General features: G+C 27.8%; 1 protein-coding gene across 1 annotated transcript; it reads right to left on the reverse strand.

The window, feature by feature from the left end:
- Positions 1-595: 595 nt before the first annotated feature.
- LOC105201347 (set1/Ash2 histone methyltransferase complex subunit ASH2) lies at positions 596-18479 on the reverse strand. The gene is made up of 11 exons (XM_011169334.3): positions 18340-18479; positions 17456-17602; positions 16621-16799; positions 13504-13676; positions 12649-12823; positions 11600-11808; positions 6869-7046; positions 5822-5966; positions 4524-4659; positions 1876-2127; positions 596-1108 (listed from the first exon to the last, which is right to left on the reverse strand). Exons 1-11 carry the CDS (start codon positions 18360-18362, stop codon positions 1004-1006), a joined length of 1722 nt encoding a protein of 573 aa, XP_011167636.1. The 5' UTR covers positions 18363-18479; the 3' UTR covers positions 596-1003.
- Positions 18480-19013: the final 534 nt, after the last annotated feature.

Raw genomic sequence — 19013 nt, forward strand, 5'->3', positions numbered from 1 at the left:
GATAATGAAACTTAAAAACTTTTTAATCTGCAAAATCATAACGTAAAATAGAATGAAATTAAAAATCGTAAATCAGAAATCAATAAAATTTAAGGCTCCTAACTAGTCGGCCAAGATCTTTGCGTTGACAGTGGCGAGATAGTATCGCGGAAAAAAATTGGAATTAATAGGCGTAAAACGTGACATGTTGACGATGAGATTTTGTCTTGTATATCATTTCATTATTATGTGTTTCATTGTGAAAATGTAATTTATCTCGTATTTACCAAATTTGTAAAAAAAAACGCAAGTAAAGCTATCTTTGAATTTTATAGATAAAAACATATTTTTCACTTCGTTCAACAGTTGTCCATATGTTTTCATGCCTGAATAGGCTTTACTTTACGTGATTTTTACGATTATTTATTGACTGTTAGGCGGAAAAGGGGGAGTTAAGACCCATTTTTAGAAGTGTTCTAAAACAATTTCATTACTTTGTTTTATCTAAATTCTCTTTACAAATGCCACGGTTCAAACTGTTACGTGTTATTCTCGCTTATGACGTCACGACTTCAATATAGCCGTGGCTACTCAGGAGCCTTAAAAGTTCAGCAAACTGATCGAAATATCATTTTATCAATCCTAATTTCAGCATTCATTTTTCAAGACATCTGAATGATCTCAACCCGTTGATAAATCCTTTAATTGCAAGGTTTTGGTTCAACAATATAATAAAGCACATAACACAAATTTGACATAAAAAACAAGTTACGAATTGGTGAGATTCATTGTTCTCCTTTTTATCGTTTTACTTCATATATTAAATTTTATTACTACATATATTAAAAATAAGAAAACTTTCAGTAAGCATATACTTATTCACAAATAAATACAAGTAAAAAATCACGGTTTATTTTCTTTTTTTACTTTAATTAGGCCACTAGTATTGTTGTGCCAATCCTTGCAATCGTAGTAATTACATAACGCATAACGAAAATGACAAAAATAAAAAGATGCACTAATGTCACAATACGAATGTGTCCAGTCTTAATTTGCCCTCGTTCTCAGTAAGATAAAGTATATCCGCCATTGACTGCTCAGCTATTGCCTCCTCTGCCTTCTCGTACATCTATGATAATTGTATAACGTCATTAATAGTAGCAAGAATTAATGATAGACAGTAAAAAAATTTGTATTTATATTAAAATCAATCTTTGTTAAAATTTTTGTGTTGAAATTTTAACATACCTAAGTATTAATTTAACATAATATGTAAAAACTTACTAAATTATTTTATGTTTATTTTATTATATTTTTTTATTGTCACCTAGAAATTTTGTTTTTTTTGTGAAATTTTATTAATAAAATTATAATAAAACCCTTTTCTTATTTCAAATACTAAAGAGAGATATTGGCATTTTACGGTCTTGTACATGATACTGATGACCTATCACACTAAAATGATAGGATTTCACATGGAATTAAATATAATTAAGCGTTGTTTTAAAACGCTGAAAATAATTTTTGTAAAATTGGCTTCCAGAAGTGATGTATCCTTTCAGATAGGCAACAAACGCCTCAATTAACAAAATTGTTTGGACAGTTTGGACTAAATGTTGGGTAAAGTTACATTTAACAAAATTTTTTTACTGTATCCTATTTAAAATGAATCAGAAAATCGTTATGTTTGTAAATTAAAATTAAGTGATTAATATAAGAGATACGTAAGAGAGAGAATTACACATATTCTTAATGTGTACTTTAAGTTTTCTTTTTCTTTAAATTAACGCAAATTGAAAATCCTACATAGTTAACCTTACTATATAAAAAAAAATTAATTTACGTTATAAATTAATAATGTTGACTAAGATAGCAATAAAAAATGAGTCTACTTACGCCTCTAAACGTAACATCCGTTGGAGGATATTTAAAATTCGGCCCAAAATTTACGGATACCATTGCGCTCTTGTATAGTGAAATCCCTGGATAATAAGCGCCCTTATTGATATCTATGAAAGCATCACCTTGGTTGACTCCATTCTTGTAATATATAATTTTGCTCCCCTCTAAAGGCCGTAGAGCTTTCAAGGCTTCCTGCACTTGATCCTTTTCCTCGTAGTACAAATGGCTCTTGAATTTTACTAAAGGCTAATGCACAAATGGAAAAATAAAATAATTTGTTATTAATCCATATATTTCAAGAAAACAGAATCTCGCACACTTTATATGGAAAAAAAAACGGTTTCTGTCCAATTGGCTAAATTTTTTATATGTGGTTGCTTTTAGGATGCTGATTAATAATTTCAATGAGCGTGACCTCATAAAGCTCTATTTTTTATTGTTATTATTAAATAACACAGATCTACGAAATTTAGGGGGGCTTTTGTGCTTTAAACTTTAAAGGATGTTTTTGTAGGATTTTGATGCATTGAAAACAACTACGTAATCTGTTGTTTTCCATAAGCCTTCATTTTTTAAATAATCGCAAAAACAGTTTTTTTCAAATTTAATTTCTTTATGATTTTTTTCTGGTGAATGAAAAAATGATAATGAAATCAGCTTTACGGTATTTTACACAGAAATGTTCCCACAATACTGAAAATATTTTTTCGCAACTTATAAAAATGTTTTATGCAAACCGTAAACAAAAAACTTTGATAAAATCGTGAAAAAATGGTAAAAAAAATGATAAATTTCGAAATATAAAACCAAGTAAATCGAAAAAAAAATCTTAAAAAACATTTGACTATTAGGCCTATAGTTATACGTTTCTAGTTTAAATCTGTTTTTGAAAAATTAATTTCCAACCATTCGTGAAAAAATTATTGAATTTAAAACATAAATGCATCCCCCCGCGAGCGCCGCCTATGATGCGTAATCAGACTCGAGAGGATGTCATTGAAATTTTGAATCAGCATCCTAAAAGCAACCATGTATAAAAAATTTAGCTAATTGGGCAGAAACTGTTTTTTTCCCATATAAAGTATGCAGAATTCTTTACTTTTAAATTACATGCAAAACTTAATTTACAAATAAAATATATTTATTTGATTATGTATAGGTATTATAATTACTTTGAGCAATGTAATTGTAAAAAATTATTAGATTAGATTAGATTTTAATTAAGGCTCTCCTTAGCCAAGAACTCCGCATTGACAGTGATAATGTAGTATTGCGAAAAAATTTGAACTAATAGGCATAAAACATGACACTGATCATGAAATTTTGTCTTTCATATTATTTCATTATTATGTATTTTATTGTAAAAATGTGACTTGCATTTGCTAAATTTGTAAAAATGGAACGGAAGTAAAGCTATCTTTAAATTTCATATGTAAAAACACATTTTTCACTCTTTTCAACCGCTATCTTCGTGTTATCCTGTTTGAATAAGCTTTATTTTATGTGCTTTTTACGACTATTTTCTAACTATTGAAAAAAGTATAGTCAAAGCTAATTTTCACAAGTGTTTTAAAGCAATCTCGTTATTCTGTTTTCTCCAAATTCTCTTTATTTACAAATGCCACGGCTAAAATTTTTACGTGTTATTTTCTCATTTATATCATGACTTCAATATGGCCGCGCGAGGAGTCAGGAGCCTTAATATATTAATAAATTAATATATTAAACTGTAATTGTGTTGCAATGTAATATGTTGGCTAATTTAATATAAATAATGCTTTTAAAAATTAACTTTCAACTTAATTTAATCTTAACATAACTTTTTTGACTGAATCAGTTTTTTGTTTATATAATTTTTAACATAACTAAATTAATTTTATAAGTCATTAACTTTAGTTTTAAAATAGTTTTTATTAACTTATTCAACCTTAACGTACACGCACACACAAAACAAGTTCAGAGATTTTTTTCTTTTAAATAAATCTTTTCAAAATATTAATATCAAAACTTCAAACTTTGTTCTTATATCTATTATGTGTTCGGGAAAAATGAATATTTATACAATAAACGATTTCAAGCTAAGAAGTTTAATGTTTCCTAAAGTTTAACTTTTGGAGCTTATTTAATTTTTGTAAGAAACTTTATAATTTTAATAACAGAATGACTTAAAGTCTTAACTATATGATTTGTCTGCTAATAAAAAAACTACATTGAAAAAATTAAAAAAGTAAGAGAAAAACCTATATAGTAAAAATATTCATATTTACACAATTTTATATTAACACAATTTCATATTTACAAAAATAATAATAACAAAAAATTAAGAAAATTTTAATTTTATTCATTATAGTTGTCACTGTATTCTAAAGTAGTTAATCGATGTAATAAGGACAATCAAATAAGAACTTTTGACTCACACTAATATAGAATAATTTCAATAAATATCAAAGAAAAATTTATTTTCTGATTGTGTAAAAAAATTTATGTGGAGCACAGATTTTGTATCATATAAATCGAAGGATGAATATACATACACATATATTTATATGTATGTATGTCTATTCGAAATCATTTAATACCTATAATTTAATTGTTCAAAAATGGCACTCTGCTTTAATACGTATTCGGAATAAAGAACTTACTCTGTCTTTATAAGTATTCGGAATGTGTGACGCATCATGTGTGTCCGGAAGAAGTATGAGGAAACCCAAGGTATCACCTTCGCCATAACCGTCACTATAATGCTTGCCGCGACTTTCGTGAAACCGTGTTCCTTTTCTGTCAAAAATTTATTGAACTTTTTTTCATTTAAAAAAAAAATATATAATGTAGAAGTTCGAAGAAATACATACATCTATTTTATGTTACATGAAAAGAATAAAATTTATTCTAACAAATTAACATTTTCCAAAAAAATCTACTGCTACCTTACATGTATATTATTTTATATATGTTTCAAAACAAGAGTAAAGATATAAAAATAAAATTATTGATTAATAAAATTTAAAAAACTGTAGGAGAGAAGAGAGTAATATGGCACCCATTTTTATTTTATTGAATAACTTTGTTTATAGTTAATATTTTCTATTGAAATTTGCACGATTACATTCGTCAGAGTGTTGTTTGACAGATTCTAAACTCAAAGTAATGAAATATTTATTATTTAGGACGTGATTTATAAAAATCTAATGCACTGCATAATCGGTGGAAGAAAAAAAGTGATTGTAAAATGGCTATGCATAAAAATAATTTTAAAAAATTAGTTTGGTTTAAATGAAACATAGTACCTTGTTACAAAATTATATATTTTTAATTTTCCATTGTTTAGAATATTCTCGATTTAGAATTTTCCTGCGATCAGAAGCTTTAGAAATACAATTAGAAATTTCTTTAAAAATATCATTTTATCCCTGTTTAACATTAAATAACAAGCATAAAATGATGTCTCTAATGTTTCTAAACACCGCTCTATAGAATGACATTTAATTTATTGAAGAAATATTTGGATATAAAAATTTCGCTTAAAAACCATATTAACAAAATTTCATGTTATTGTTCTAACTTTGTATAAACTTGAAATGTAAACAACCGAATAAAAAGTTAAATAACAAAAAAACACTCGAGTGTACGTATCGTCATGTGATAATACACTCAAGTTTAAGAATAATGAGGAAATATAAGTAATTAAAGGTTAAAAGTGTACCTTGAAAAAGTTTAGAAGTGCTCAAAAGTAAAACCGCCTTATAACAATTGTCAATCATTATGTATTGGTATATTAGCATCACTATAAAACGGCAGGCTACTAAACGAATAACTGCATAAGCAATTGTTAAAATACGTCACCTAATAACAGAAATAATAGGGGTAACCATATTGTTGATAGTAGTCATACTACCCTCTTCTATTATAGCGTATAATTATATAATTACATATATAGTACCTCGATCTCCATGAGTAACCAAACTTGTCGTAGCCAAGTGGAGCTTGTAAATTTGCATATTCCTGTCCCCATCCTAATCTCGTCGCGGATCCTTCTGGCATCTCTTCAATTGTGGCTTCCCAGTACCAAGCACCTCTACTTACATCTGTAATATGTTAATAAATGTTAATAGATGTCATTAGATTATCTATACAAATCTTCATCAATCGATTACAACAGATATTTCAGATGCAAAATACAAATACAAACAAAATGCAAACATCGCTAAAGAAACAGAAATTAAAAACAATATAAAAAAATACTAATTACATGGTACCAATATGCATAACTTTTCAATAATATCGACAAGAAAAGTATTATTATATTATTAAATATAAATATTTTTAAATAAATCGAATTATTGAAAAATTATACATATATATATATATATATATATATATATATATATATATATATACCAGTATTTTATTTTCGAGTGTATTTAATATCAAATATTTATACAATTAAAGATTTTTTGTGGGACCGACAAAAATGTCAAACATGAGAAAGCCAATATCAATCTTGCAGAGGTCCGCAACGGATCTTGTTGCCTAAAAATATTTTGTGTGACTTTGTACAATCTCCAGCTTACGTGAATTGCGCGCCGTCTATTCAATCTTGAAATATAGTCCTTAATTAAAGCCAGATTACATAATATCATAAATTAAAGTAGCGAGCAATTTAATAATTCTAATGCTCATGAACATCTTAAAAAACAGTAAAGAAATTTATTTATAAGGATTGTGTTCAAATCCGATGAATATGCGTCTAGTTATATGTGAACCGGAGAATATAAAAATTTACATAATTATTATTAGGCACTAAAAATAACCACAGATCACTACCAATTTTAGCCTTCACAACTTTATATTTAAAAATTTGTAATAGTCTAATTTTATAATGTATACATGAATATTGTACAATTGCCAGCAAAATTCAGTATTCAATTTTTGAGGCAGGAAAGAACGCTATCATATTAACTAATTGATAAACAACGTTCTTACGTACTGTGTGTGGCTCTTATCATGCAATATCCTTTTTCTCCAGTGACTGCTAGTCTGTCTTCAGCCACTTTAAGTTGCGGTGCACGATCATGTAACGCAAGCAAGACCGTACTTGGGCTAAGAGCGCGATAGAGCCATCCAGGTATAGGTTTACCAGCCCAATCGCTACTTTCGTCGAATTCCTGAAAACAAAATATTCCAAGAATTTAGAAAATATCATGCAAAACATTGTTATTTATTCAAATTTATAATCTTAATCCTTTAATTTTAACACAGAAATTGTTTCTTCAAAATTTTCAATAAAATAAAATATACATGTATTATAATTATGACGCGCATATTTTGCGTATTAATATGAAAAAAAGTTACACGGAAAATTAATTATTAAAAATTTTTAACTGTTAAATAAAATTCTTAACTTCTTCCTTACTTCTTTACTTTTCCTCTAGGGTCACTTGTATCCGAATAAAATTTTGTGCATTAAATATATGTTACGCGAGACTGTACTCCGCCTAAAAAAACTTCGCTGATAGAAGAATACTACACTGTAATAGTGCTTCTTAACGACATGATTATTTCAATAGCTATGGTCGGCACGAAAGATTCACAAAGGACGACTGACCTAGCTTGGCGGGTGAAAGTGCTAAAGTTGCAAGTAAATACTTTTACATTTCTTGTAATATTTCATTTTATCAACATATTTGTAGTTTCTAACTTATTATTGATAAAAGTATTTAACTTTTATAAGATGTATCATATATACAGGGTGATTATTAATAACTGTTTCCACGTTTTACCATAGGAACATGATTTACCGACGGATACGTATTTCTAACATATTATTATATTAGAAATTACAAATGCGTGCTCCTATGGTAAAAAGTGGGAACAGTCATTAATAATCACTTTGTGTGTGCGTGCGTGCGTGCGTGCGTGCGTGCGTGCGTGCGTGCGTGCGTGCGTGCGTGCGTGCGTGCGTGCGTGCGTGCGTGCGTGCGTGCGTGCGTGCGTGCGTGCGTGCGTGCGTGCGTGCGTGCGTGCGTGCGTGCGTGCGTGCGTGCGTGCGTGCGTGCGTGCGTGCGTGCGTGCGTGCGTGCGTGGCATCACCACACATTGGCTTAGACGTTTTATTTTATAAATCAATAATTATAGCGAATATCGCAAAATAGTATAAGACTTTTTTGTTCCTTTTCATCTCCTTTATATACTCAAAACGGTAGGTTCCCTAGTTCCCGGACACCCTGTGTGTGTGTGTGTATATATATATATATATATATATATATATATATATATATATATATATATATATATATACTATATACAGGGTGTACCAGTAGAATCCGGACAATTGTCAAATTAAAATTTTCACCATATAATAACTTGTGATCCTGCAACTAGATAGCATTCAAGTAAGTCTCATCCATTGGGAACAAAAACATAAGTTTGTCATGGCCGAGCTGATTAAGCAGTGTGCAGAATATAACCGGAGAGCCGTGCTTGTTAAAAATCTTCGCGCGCTACGTACTGTAACCGAAATAATAAAGTTCTTCGATTACTCGAAATCGACGATTTACGACATTACTTATCGCCATGCGGCTTCCAAAGGGTCCAAAAAAGATTCTTAGATGACTATTTAGTGCAGAATCGGTTCTTCAAAAACATGAGCATGTGTCGGAGTAAGGAATTTTGGCCTGCTAACAGCCCGGACTTTATCCGCTGGATTATTTCGTGTGGTGCGTGATTGAGCGACACTCCAATAAGACTCGACATTCTAACGTTGTGTCGCTGGAAGCCGCTATTGAGGCATCGTTCGCGAATATGGTGAAGGAGTTTTTGACAAAGGCATGCGCACGCTTTCGGCAAAATTGAAGCGGTCATCGAAGTAGAGGGGGGATATATAGAATAAAATTGTTTTTTAGGGATGCCCTAACCCAAATATAAAAATATTTTTCATACGATTGTTATTTTTTATTAAAATAAATGATTCTGAAAATTCACAATGGATTTGTCAGGATTCTACTGGTACACCCTGTATATCTAGTATATGACAATTCTATTTTTATCGACTATTAAATAGAATTTTAAAAGAGTTTAATGTATTTTTTTTTTTAAGATTAAGTAAAAGCGAACAATTTGACAATAAAAAATAAAAATGTAATAAAAAATTAGTGACAGTTTATATATAATTAGATGTTTCCTGGTTATGTTGTGATACCGTTATTATATAATTAGAATTGAAATCAATAAAATTCAATTATTCCGAGTCTGACGACTCATGTTTTACTAATTTAACATTTCTGGATCAGATTTTTTTTCAATTCCAATATAAAAATCCGATTTAGACACGAGTTCTTTAGAACTTTGGAACAAATTTTACAATAAATCGCAAAAGTGATCACAAAACGCTTGATAATTTTAAATTCTATACTTTTTAATTACCTCAATCAATTACCTTTCAAAATTTTAACGCTTTTTAAATAAGGTGTCTTATAAAGACTTTACATTATAAATGGCACGCAAATCTGCTTAACTGTATTTATTTAAATTAAAGAGGACCTATTTGAAACAGTCTGATTTAGCTCACTCTCCCTTATATATTTATAATAATATAAAAATCAAATACTTTTATTAAAAATAAATTAAAAACAAATAATATAATAATTGCATATATATATATATATATGTATAAAATTTAAAGAAATATATAAATATAAAGTTGTAATTTTTACTTTTCTACACTAATTTGTATTAAGATTCATTAAAATCATAGAATTAAAATCATATATTTATTTTATTGAAAATCTCATCCACAGATTTTATATTTATATATAAAAGTAAACATATATTCATGTTGCAAAATTAACATTAAATTTAAACCAATAAAACTTTTTCTTCATAAAAATATATTCCTTCAACTTCAATTTTTTCTTGGAATCAATTATATTGGTCGACATCGTTTTGACTCTAAAGAAAATCAAGTTGTTTCTGACAGATTTTGATGCGCTGGTTACAAACCTAATTCCGAAAATATTGCATCGTCAAATTTTTGAGATGTTTTAAGATACAAAAAAAAATGAGTTGACCATTTTCAACGCTTACAAAATGTCTAAAAATTGTTTTCAACACCCAAACGGATATCAATTAAAATGTTTATTTTTACTTTTTCCAACGTATACATATATTTGATTACTATAATCTAACTTTTTTTGTTGAGATAAAGTAAATTGAATTTTTTTGTTTTTTAACGTGAGAAGGTATATTTATGTATAGAGAAAGTATAATTCCTAAATATGTCCAAGAGATTACGAATAAATTTCAAGCCTTAGATTGTTTTTCAGATGTTTAAAAGCTTGGTAGAATCATAATAAATAAATTTTTAGCATAATTTTTAAATAAATCTTTTCTTTTTAAAGATCCTTAAAGATATTTAGGAATCCTTGTACTTTCTCTATACACACAGGTATGTACATATTCCCGCCTTGAAAACCAAAAAAATTCAATTTACTATATCTCAGCTAAAAAAAGTCGGGTCATAACAATCAAATATGCATTGAAAAAAATATAACATTTTAATGTAACATCTGCCTGGATGCTAAAAAAATCGTTAGATGTTTTGTAAGTCGTTGAAAATATCCAAAATACCTTATGTTTTGCATCTTTAAGTTAAAATATTTTAAAAACTTGACGTGATGCGACATTTTCAAAAACACATTTGTAATCAGCGCATCAAAGTTTACCAGAAACAACTTGGTCTAATGTCAAAAAGGATTGAATTTTTATTGACAAATGTTATTTATGATAATTTTTAATATGGTTACGATTTTTTAAAAATTATCTTGCATTTGTCGTAACGTTATTTACATATTTGCCAAAATTACATAGTTTCATCAATTGTTATTGCCATTTTGCTTTTTAATCATATACTGGAAGATTGAAACTAAGTAAAATTGTAGTTGAGACCATCTCATGATGTAACTCTTTCATAGAAACATAAAACACGAATGATCGAGGATGAGAAACAAAAAATGAGAAAAGAGAGTAAGTGTTAATTTTAAATAGGTATACAAAGCGTTCAGTAACAGATAGAAGAAAATTATTTGAGGAGTGATTTTAGATAATAAAATAAGATAAAAATTAAGAACAGCAAAATTGCAATTAATTTTTTTAATTATGTATGTTTAGATATATTATCACGTAAAAAATTGAATATTTAGACATATATTCAATTAAAAAAAACAAGCCAAAAAATCCATCAAAATTTTGTTATTCTTGATTTTATTATTCTTAATTTATAACTGTAAATATTTACATATTTATGTAAAAAGAGCCTAAAGCATGTGAACATTTCAATATTTATAATAAAAAATAAAACCTTAATAACAATTTTGTCAGTTTTAATTTTCATCTTATTTTATCACCTAGAATTGCTCCTTATTTTTTCCTACCTGTTGCCGAATATCTTTTATATATAATATGCTTGCAGTCAAAAAGATATAATTTTCATTACATTCATATTACAAGTAATTTAATCTTAAAAAAGTTAAAAAAAAAGAAGGTAAAAACATATTTTGTTGTTCTTTTTCAAACGATTTCTTTACAAATTTTCAAAAATTTCATTTAACGAAGATTTATCTTGTCCACTTTTTTTCAACATACTTTCTCTTTATTCTCTATATATATTATAAAGAATATATAGCTTAATAAAAATTAAGAATATATATACATAAAAGTATACCTGTCGGAAAGGTGCATGAGGATCCGGCTCTGCCAAGATATATCTGTAACCGTCCTTGTTGAAGGGATGCTCGAGTGGATAACCATGAGCTGGCAGCTTGGGGGTAGTCATGTCGGATCCTCTGCCCTTTTTGCCGGAACCTGTACCCGCGGTTTCGCCTGGGAGCTTTCGCTTTGCGTTACGACCTCGCAATCCTCCGCTAAGTGGCACTGAACGTTCCATTACGATATTTTAATACGTAATTTGATTCACTCTCAATATTTTTCACCAATATATAACATCGCTTCTCTTAATTTTTGTCACTGTTTCTTCTTTTCAGCGTTTCAAAATACGTTACAGTCATTAATTTTTCCCTATACGGAGGACTAATTCATTTTCACAGCGATAAATTCTTTGTACAGATAACGAAGCATAAATGATATGATAACGATATCGAGAGTAACGTTACGGACTTATAACGAGATGTCTCAGAACAAAGTTTATTGAGATGTCTACTCTATTTCTCCGTCATGATTCAAACTTGAGTAGTTTCCTGATAGCGAGTTGGTGATTGCGTTTGTGATAAGATAAGGAGTGACAGATCTACATATATGCAGCTATGACCAAAAGTCGTTCTAGTTACATTATATCCGAAAAAAACGGGAATTTAATTGAAAATTTCACGAATTATGTAAGTTCAATTTGTATACTCTAACAAGTTTAACGTTGGAACATTTTTATATAAATTAAAATATAAACTAAAATAATTAAAATTAATAAAATTAATTAAAATAACGTATATCTGTATACGCATGTTTATGTGTAAAACTTAAAATATACAAGAATTAAAATAAATAAGAAAATCTTTGCACGCATATTTTTTAACTTTGCATGCAAAACGAGAGAAAGTAAATTATTTTATTAGTAAAAATTTTGCGGAATACTTTCTTCAGATTTTTAATTTTCGGTATTAGAAAAGTTAACTAGGTTTTAAATTAATAAATCTAACAAAGTTGATACGAAAAATTTATAATAATAAGCGATAATAATTTAAAATGATGGATACGTACCGACGTGTTGTATGCCCATTTCGGTTGCACGAAGATGACCGTTCTTGATCATTGCTTCGTAGTTCGGTTTAATTGACGTGAGTTCAGAGCTCGCCAATCCAAACAGCTGACCCTCAGACGTATTCTCATCCATCGTAAACAGCGTCCCAATATCTTTAAGTAACGCTCTGTGGATCTAGAAAAGATGTACAAGATAAAACAATAATTACGGAATTGCAAGAGGTCGAAATAAAAATATCGTATCTATTCCATTGTAAAGATCATATTTTTCTCTGACATTTAAATTTTATTTAAAATTTATATAAATGACATCGCTATTCAAATAATATTTTTAAAAACACGTGACTATGTCTTGAAGACAGCTCTACTAATTAATTTACAATTTTACATTTTCTAAACACTAAAAACTAGTACTTGATATAAGATTCTTTTTATGATGCTTAGTTTTTATTGTAGCCAGAGTAAACAGAGTAAAATTTACAGTGGAAAATCATTATATTAATTTTGCCATAGTCATTTAACCAGCTGTCATTTTGTTCAAACGTCATCTTTTGAAAAACGACTTCGTAAAGCATTAGATCAACGTTTCAATTTTATAGCTTGTGCTAATTTGCTTTCTGATGAATCCCATGATGCAGCATCGATTACCGTAAATGTTTGTTTTTAAAAATATTATTTAGAAGAACTTGAATGTAACGTTATTTTGTATTATTTTTTTAAATAAAATTTAAATATTTAATAAAGAAACAAATATTTACAATGGAATAAACACGATTTCGCTCTTTTCGTTTTTCCACAAAAAGTTCGTAAAATTAGGCCTCGTTTCGACCTGTATATGTCTTCTTAATTAAATACCGTAGCATGCCAAGATTGAGTAGCTCTGCGAGGCATCGTAGTCATACTCTCCCAATGACAATCGATGAATGGTATGATATCCTTGTCCTTATGAAAAAGAGTCTTCTGTTCGTTCTCTTTTTGGCACATCTGCAGTAGATTTGCAATTGCAGTTACGCACATCTGAGGAAATGCTGGAAAGCCACATCAATAGAAGAATATTATGCATGGATAACTCGATAATGAATCATATCGTAGACACTGTATCAAATCACTATACGAACAATTACCAGTAAACGTTTTTCAGAAAAACATTAAAATAATAAAATTTCAGAAAAATAAACTGTAAATTAATATTTTAAATCTAATTTTCAATATTGATTTGATTAAAATATTTTTCTACTTGCAAATACAATATTATTATATTAAATAAAAAAAGGAAAACATGCACTTTACTCATATCGTAATTAAAATACCTACATCTTAAAATATCTTAATTGAATAACAGTATTTAATAAACTGTTTAATAAACTAAATATGTATATTTATTAAAAAGATTCACTTTCAACCATTTTCTTAATTTAACTCTTAAGCGGGCGCTTGAGGGACCCAGACTTATAAATAAATGAATATTTCTCTGTTTCGCTTTTATTTGCGACTCTACCGCTCTCAGATCTTTTAGTATTTTTCTTCTACACTTTAGTCTTGACATCAGTCAAGATAGCATCAATAACGTTCGAATATTTTAGCTACAAACAGTAGTTCTTTTAGCCTTTCGATCCCCGGCGACCATGCACGTAATGTTCTGTGTGATTCGGCGTATTGCTTTAATATTTATTTGTAGATTTTTATTAATTTATTTTTACTCTGCATTTTTTTATTTTTTCGATACTTTTTTCATTTTGTACATTAATAATTTTTATTTTTAAAAAACAAATAATAATTGTTATTTTCACTTATTTTTTAATAATAAAAATAATTATTAATATTTTCAGTTTTTTGTAATGTTTTAAAAAATGAATGTGCAACGAGACAAATATGTACTTCTAAAATAAAGATATAACATTATGTCATTTTCCGAATTATTGCTGGTTTTAAACAATCACATTATTTAAGTAATACACTTATACATTGTGTATTTATACTTTTAATTGAAGTGTAATAATAATTGAAATTTATTTTATCATTTTATACTTCAGAGATAATATTTAAATTTATTATATTCAAAGGATTATAATCAGTTGAAATATTTTAGAAATATTTCAGCAACTTTTTGGTAATATTTCAGAAAGATTTCAAATTTTTGCAGCCCTTCGACAGTCTTTCAGTAATTTTTCTGCAAAGTTTTAAGTGCAAGAATTGCAGGTATTTTGCTATCCCAGAAACATATCTCAGAAATGTTACAGACATATTTTGTAACTTGTAAGAAATGTTCCATTTTTTTTAGTTGAAACAAGCTATATTGCATATGAAAAAATTAATATTACCAGTCAAACGATTATATTTGAAATAGTATTCTAGATAGTCTTGTGATCCGATGGATTCTGTATTTGGGGCCGGAATATGTATAAAAAAAGGGGGAGAAAGAAAAAAACTCTATTTTGCGCATGTTGAAGGTTTAATAAAAAATTATCAGGAATTTTTATTTTTCTCCATAGATTGAAATTTTGCAATAAAATATAGGCGTTTCCATTTAAAAAAATTAAATCATCTGCTCTTATCGAACCGTAGACTAAAATCTAAGTAACTCTCTCTCTCTCATGAACCTCTTCAAATCGAACAACTTCTATTTGAAATATTTTTTTCAAAAATATATTGTTTTCGAGATATTTGGTGTCTCAATTAAAATGACCAAAAATGTTCTCAACCAAAAAGTAGAGATCTCAAGATTTGATCATCCAAAATACATATTTCAAATGTAACTTAATAAAAGGAACTAAATCTTATTGAATGTTACAAAATTATTAAACTTTTATTTATATCTAATCGTTTCGATTCTTACATTGGATCATCTTTAGACCCTAATAATTTACAATCACATGAAAAATTTCAAAAGTACATACAAGCTTGATTATACTCGTTATATGTCGTTATTAGAGTCATAGTACAATAATTCAATATCACTTTATTTGCTTAGTCCCTTTTTTTCTTTTTTTATATAAATATAAACACCATTTCCGAAATCAATCTCTTGTTGTAACTAAATTCATTATCTAAAACTTTAATGTCATTCTAATTAAAATTGATTGAAAGTTATACAATGATTAGAGATGATCGAGGGAGAACCTTTTTTTTCATGTTTTTCTTGAGTTATTGTCTGATCTACATAAGTAATTTCACAATTGTGGCTTTACAACAATTTTGTTCCATCAGAAAAGTTTATATTGTCCTTTCCATAACATCCAAAAATCGTAATACTCTTTTTATCAGACTCATTGGTTTGTTACAGTATTTTTATCAGGTTTTGCTTACATTGTACATTTCCAAAAATGACCGATTAATGTTTAAAACAAGCAGTTTTGGACGAAACCTTTTTATTTACCTTTTAATCGAACAATCGAACCTTAGGAATTAAGACATAACAATTTTTATGCTTCGACAACATGGTTTTAATTATCTGATACATTGTAAGCGACTCTAATAATGGCATGCAACAAATATAATCAAACTTGTATGTATTTTTTATTGGGAGTCTTAATATGATTGTAAAACATTAGGGTTAGACTGAAGGTGATCCAATGTAAGAATCAAAACGTTTGGATAAATAAAAGTTGAATAATTTTGTAACATGCAATAAGATCCAGCATATTCATTAGCTCCTTTTATTAAGTTATTGAATTTTATTCTAGGAGCCTTGTAAGTTCGTATTTTTTTTTGTATTTTAAATGTGATTTTTGATTGGTAACGTTAGTTTTATTTTATATCACTTTTGTAATATAGCTTGTTTGCTTGTAAGACAACTATGAAAAATTTCTATATCATATTGAAATGAAACAGCTAGTCTTGAGTGGTTTGTATTCTTTTTCCTTTTTTTTATCATGTATGATAATTCAAAATATATATCGCATCTTATCTGTACATTAGACTGGTGCAGTAATCCTATAAACTAATGTTGTAATTGATACTCTCTATACTCACGCGCTTGGTTCTTCTTAAAGCTTTCTAATCCTGTCGGTGAACAGTTCTTACACACGAATATGTAGTTCATCATAAATGGCACTAGTTTGCCCAATTGATATCCAATACAGGACTCATGGAACCAACGAGAACAGCTAGCGCAAAGTAGCTCCACAATGTTCAGATTCCTTTCTTTGCCACTGCAAAGAACAATTGTCATATTACAAAATAGGAAGACATCGCCAGTAAGTTATTACAAATAATAGAATTTATTCAAATTTTATAAAAAAAAATTCCCCAAAAACTCCCAGATTTTTCAGAAATTTTATTCAAAATTCCAGATATCTAAGATTAGAGTTTTTTAATGCAGCTTTGCTTTTAATGTTCTTTGATCAAACAGTCATGAAAATTAGCCACTTAAGTTTTGAATACTATACTCAAGAAAATAAAACAACATGAACTAAATATGGCATATAATCTGTATATAATACATGGATCTAACTGACTAGAAGTACAAAATTCGAAAACTAATTAAACAATTTAAAATACAATTTAAAGCAATGTATTGTCATTAATTTTTTAAATAAAAAAAGCTCATAAGTTACATGAGTATGTATGTATGTAAATGTTTGCTATATTTATTGCAAATTGATTTTGTATTATTAAGAAAGAATAATCAAATAATTTTGTCAAAAAAAGAAATAGAATTTACATTTAAAAGTAAAATCTCAAAACTTTCTCTCTGAGTGTCAATAAAATCTCATAAAAATCCATAATTTACAAAGATAAAAAATAAATTCTCTGAAAATTTCAAATATCTCAGTTTGTCTCAATAGTAAACATTCTGAATAATCACCAATAGCAACTGCTGCTTTCATTATTGTTACTTTGTACACTGGCTTTCTCCGCTGCTTCATCCTGCTTAGATTTTGACTTGATCTTGTCATCAGGCTTTATCTTCTTTTCCTCGACAGCTTCTGTCTGCTCTGATTTGTTACTTGGACTAAATCATTTATTTTTATTCAATTTTTTTATCGTAATTATATATAATTTCAATTCTACACAATCACTCTTGTACAATTATAACTACATTTTAATTTTTCATAATTTTAAGTCCTAATGAATTCTTTAATTTTTATTTTCAAAACCTTTAAACTTGAGTCCCCCCAAAATTTTTCTTGAATTTATTTACATTTATAAAAAATTTTATATAAATATTAATATAATCTCAATTATTAATCATTAAGAATTCTTATAATTATTTATTTATATCATATCTTTATAGGTTACAAATTTAATTCTATAACTATACACATGGTTATACATTTTATTTCTTAAAATTTTTATTAAGTTCTTATATAATTTTTCAATTTTCGTAAATTTTTTAAATTTAATCCCCTGTAAAATTTATTAAAATTTGTAAAGAAAATGTTTAAGTATAAATTTTATCTCAATTATTCTAATTGGTAACTCTTGTGAAAGCTTAAATTTTTAACTTCTCGGATTACCCTAATATTTATAGCTTATCAACTTTTTATAAATGTAAGCCTTTCATTTTCAAATGTTTTAAATCCAACATTTCGTTTTTTCTTTCAATTGTTTGTCAACAAATAAGTCAAAGAACATAACCTCAATTTAGAATGCCCGGTATATTGATCTCAAATGACAAACATACGCCAAATGTAAAACATATACATAAAGAAATACACAACACGTGGTCTATCGATATATATTCACTACCTGTCATTTTTTTCTTCTGCCATTGTTTTATAAATTACTTCACGTTTGCACGTAACTAGTACAATCCTCGCAATTTCCTACAATTTGCTACAATTGTCCACAAATCTTTTGCTCGTTTGGCGAAAAATTTGTGTCGATAAAAGCAATCGCTACGTTATCATCATTTGCTAACATCCAAAGATATATAAAATTAAAAAGAGCGCTAACGTATCAGCCATCGCTCTGGCGGAAAAAAATTAAATTATAAATATGTGCAATATATTTGACCAAAAAAATAAAATTTGTAAAAATTTTTTTTTATAATAATATTTACACAATAAATAAATATGCGGTATAATGCTCTACTCTTAATTTTTCCTGTAACTTAGTAAACTAGCTACAATTAATATGAACTACGGAATTTAATAACCATAACCCAGCAAACGAAAATGGATGGAAATGAACTTATTTCGATATTTTCGAATTTGCGCTTCAAATTTTTCAAATCCATTTAAATTAAAAAATAATATGAATATGAATATATCTGAATTTAACATGATAAAAATAACTTATTTCGTATTTCAATTAAGTTAAATTCAAAAATAATATGATGGGAACATGAATCCATCCGAATTCACAGAATAGCGCATTTTATATTCCAATCTGCTTGAATCCGTTTGAATTAAAAAATACTC

Source organism: Solenopsis invicta, chromosome 13, assembly GCF_016802725.1.
Source record: "Solenopsis invicta isolate M01_SB chromosome 13, UNIL_Sinv_3.0, whole genome shotgun sequence".
In the NCBI taxonomy this organism is placed as follows: domain Eukaryota; kingdom Metazoa; phylum Arthropoda; class Insecta; order Hymenoptera; family Formicidae; genus Solenopsis; species Solenopsis invicta.

What these genes read in the sequence shown, in the direction of transcription:
- LOC105201347 (XM_011169334.3), bottom strand. Translation starts at nt 18,362, where the DNA reads ATGGCAGAAGAAAAAAATGACAG. An exon ending in CTCAATCTTGGCATGCTACG is followed by an intron (nt 12,824 to 13,503) that starts GTATTTAATTAA and finishes CATCTTTTCTAG; the next exon opens with ATCCACAGAGCGTTACTTAA. An exon ending in CATGATAAGAGCCACACACA is followed by an intron (nt 5,967 to 6,868) that starts GTACGTAAGAAC and finishes AACATATTACAG; the next exon opens with ATGTAAGTAGAGGTGCTTGG.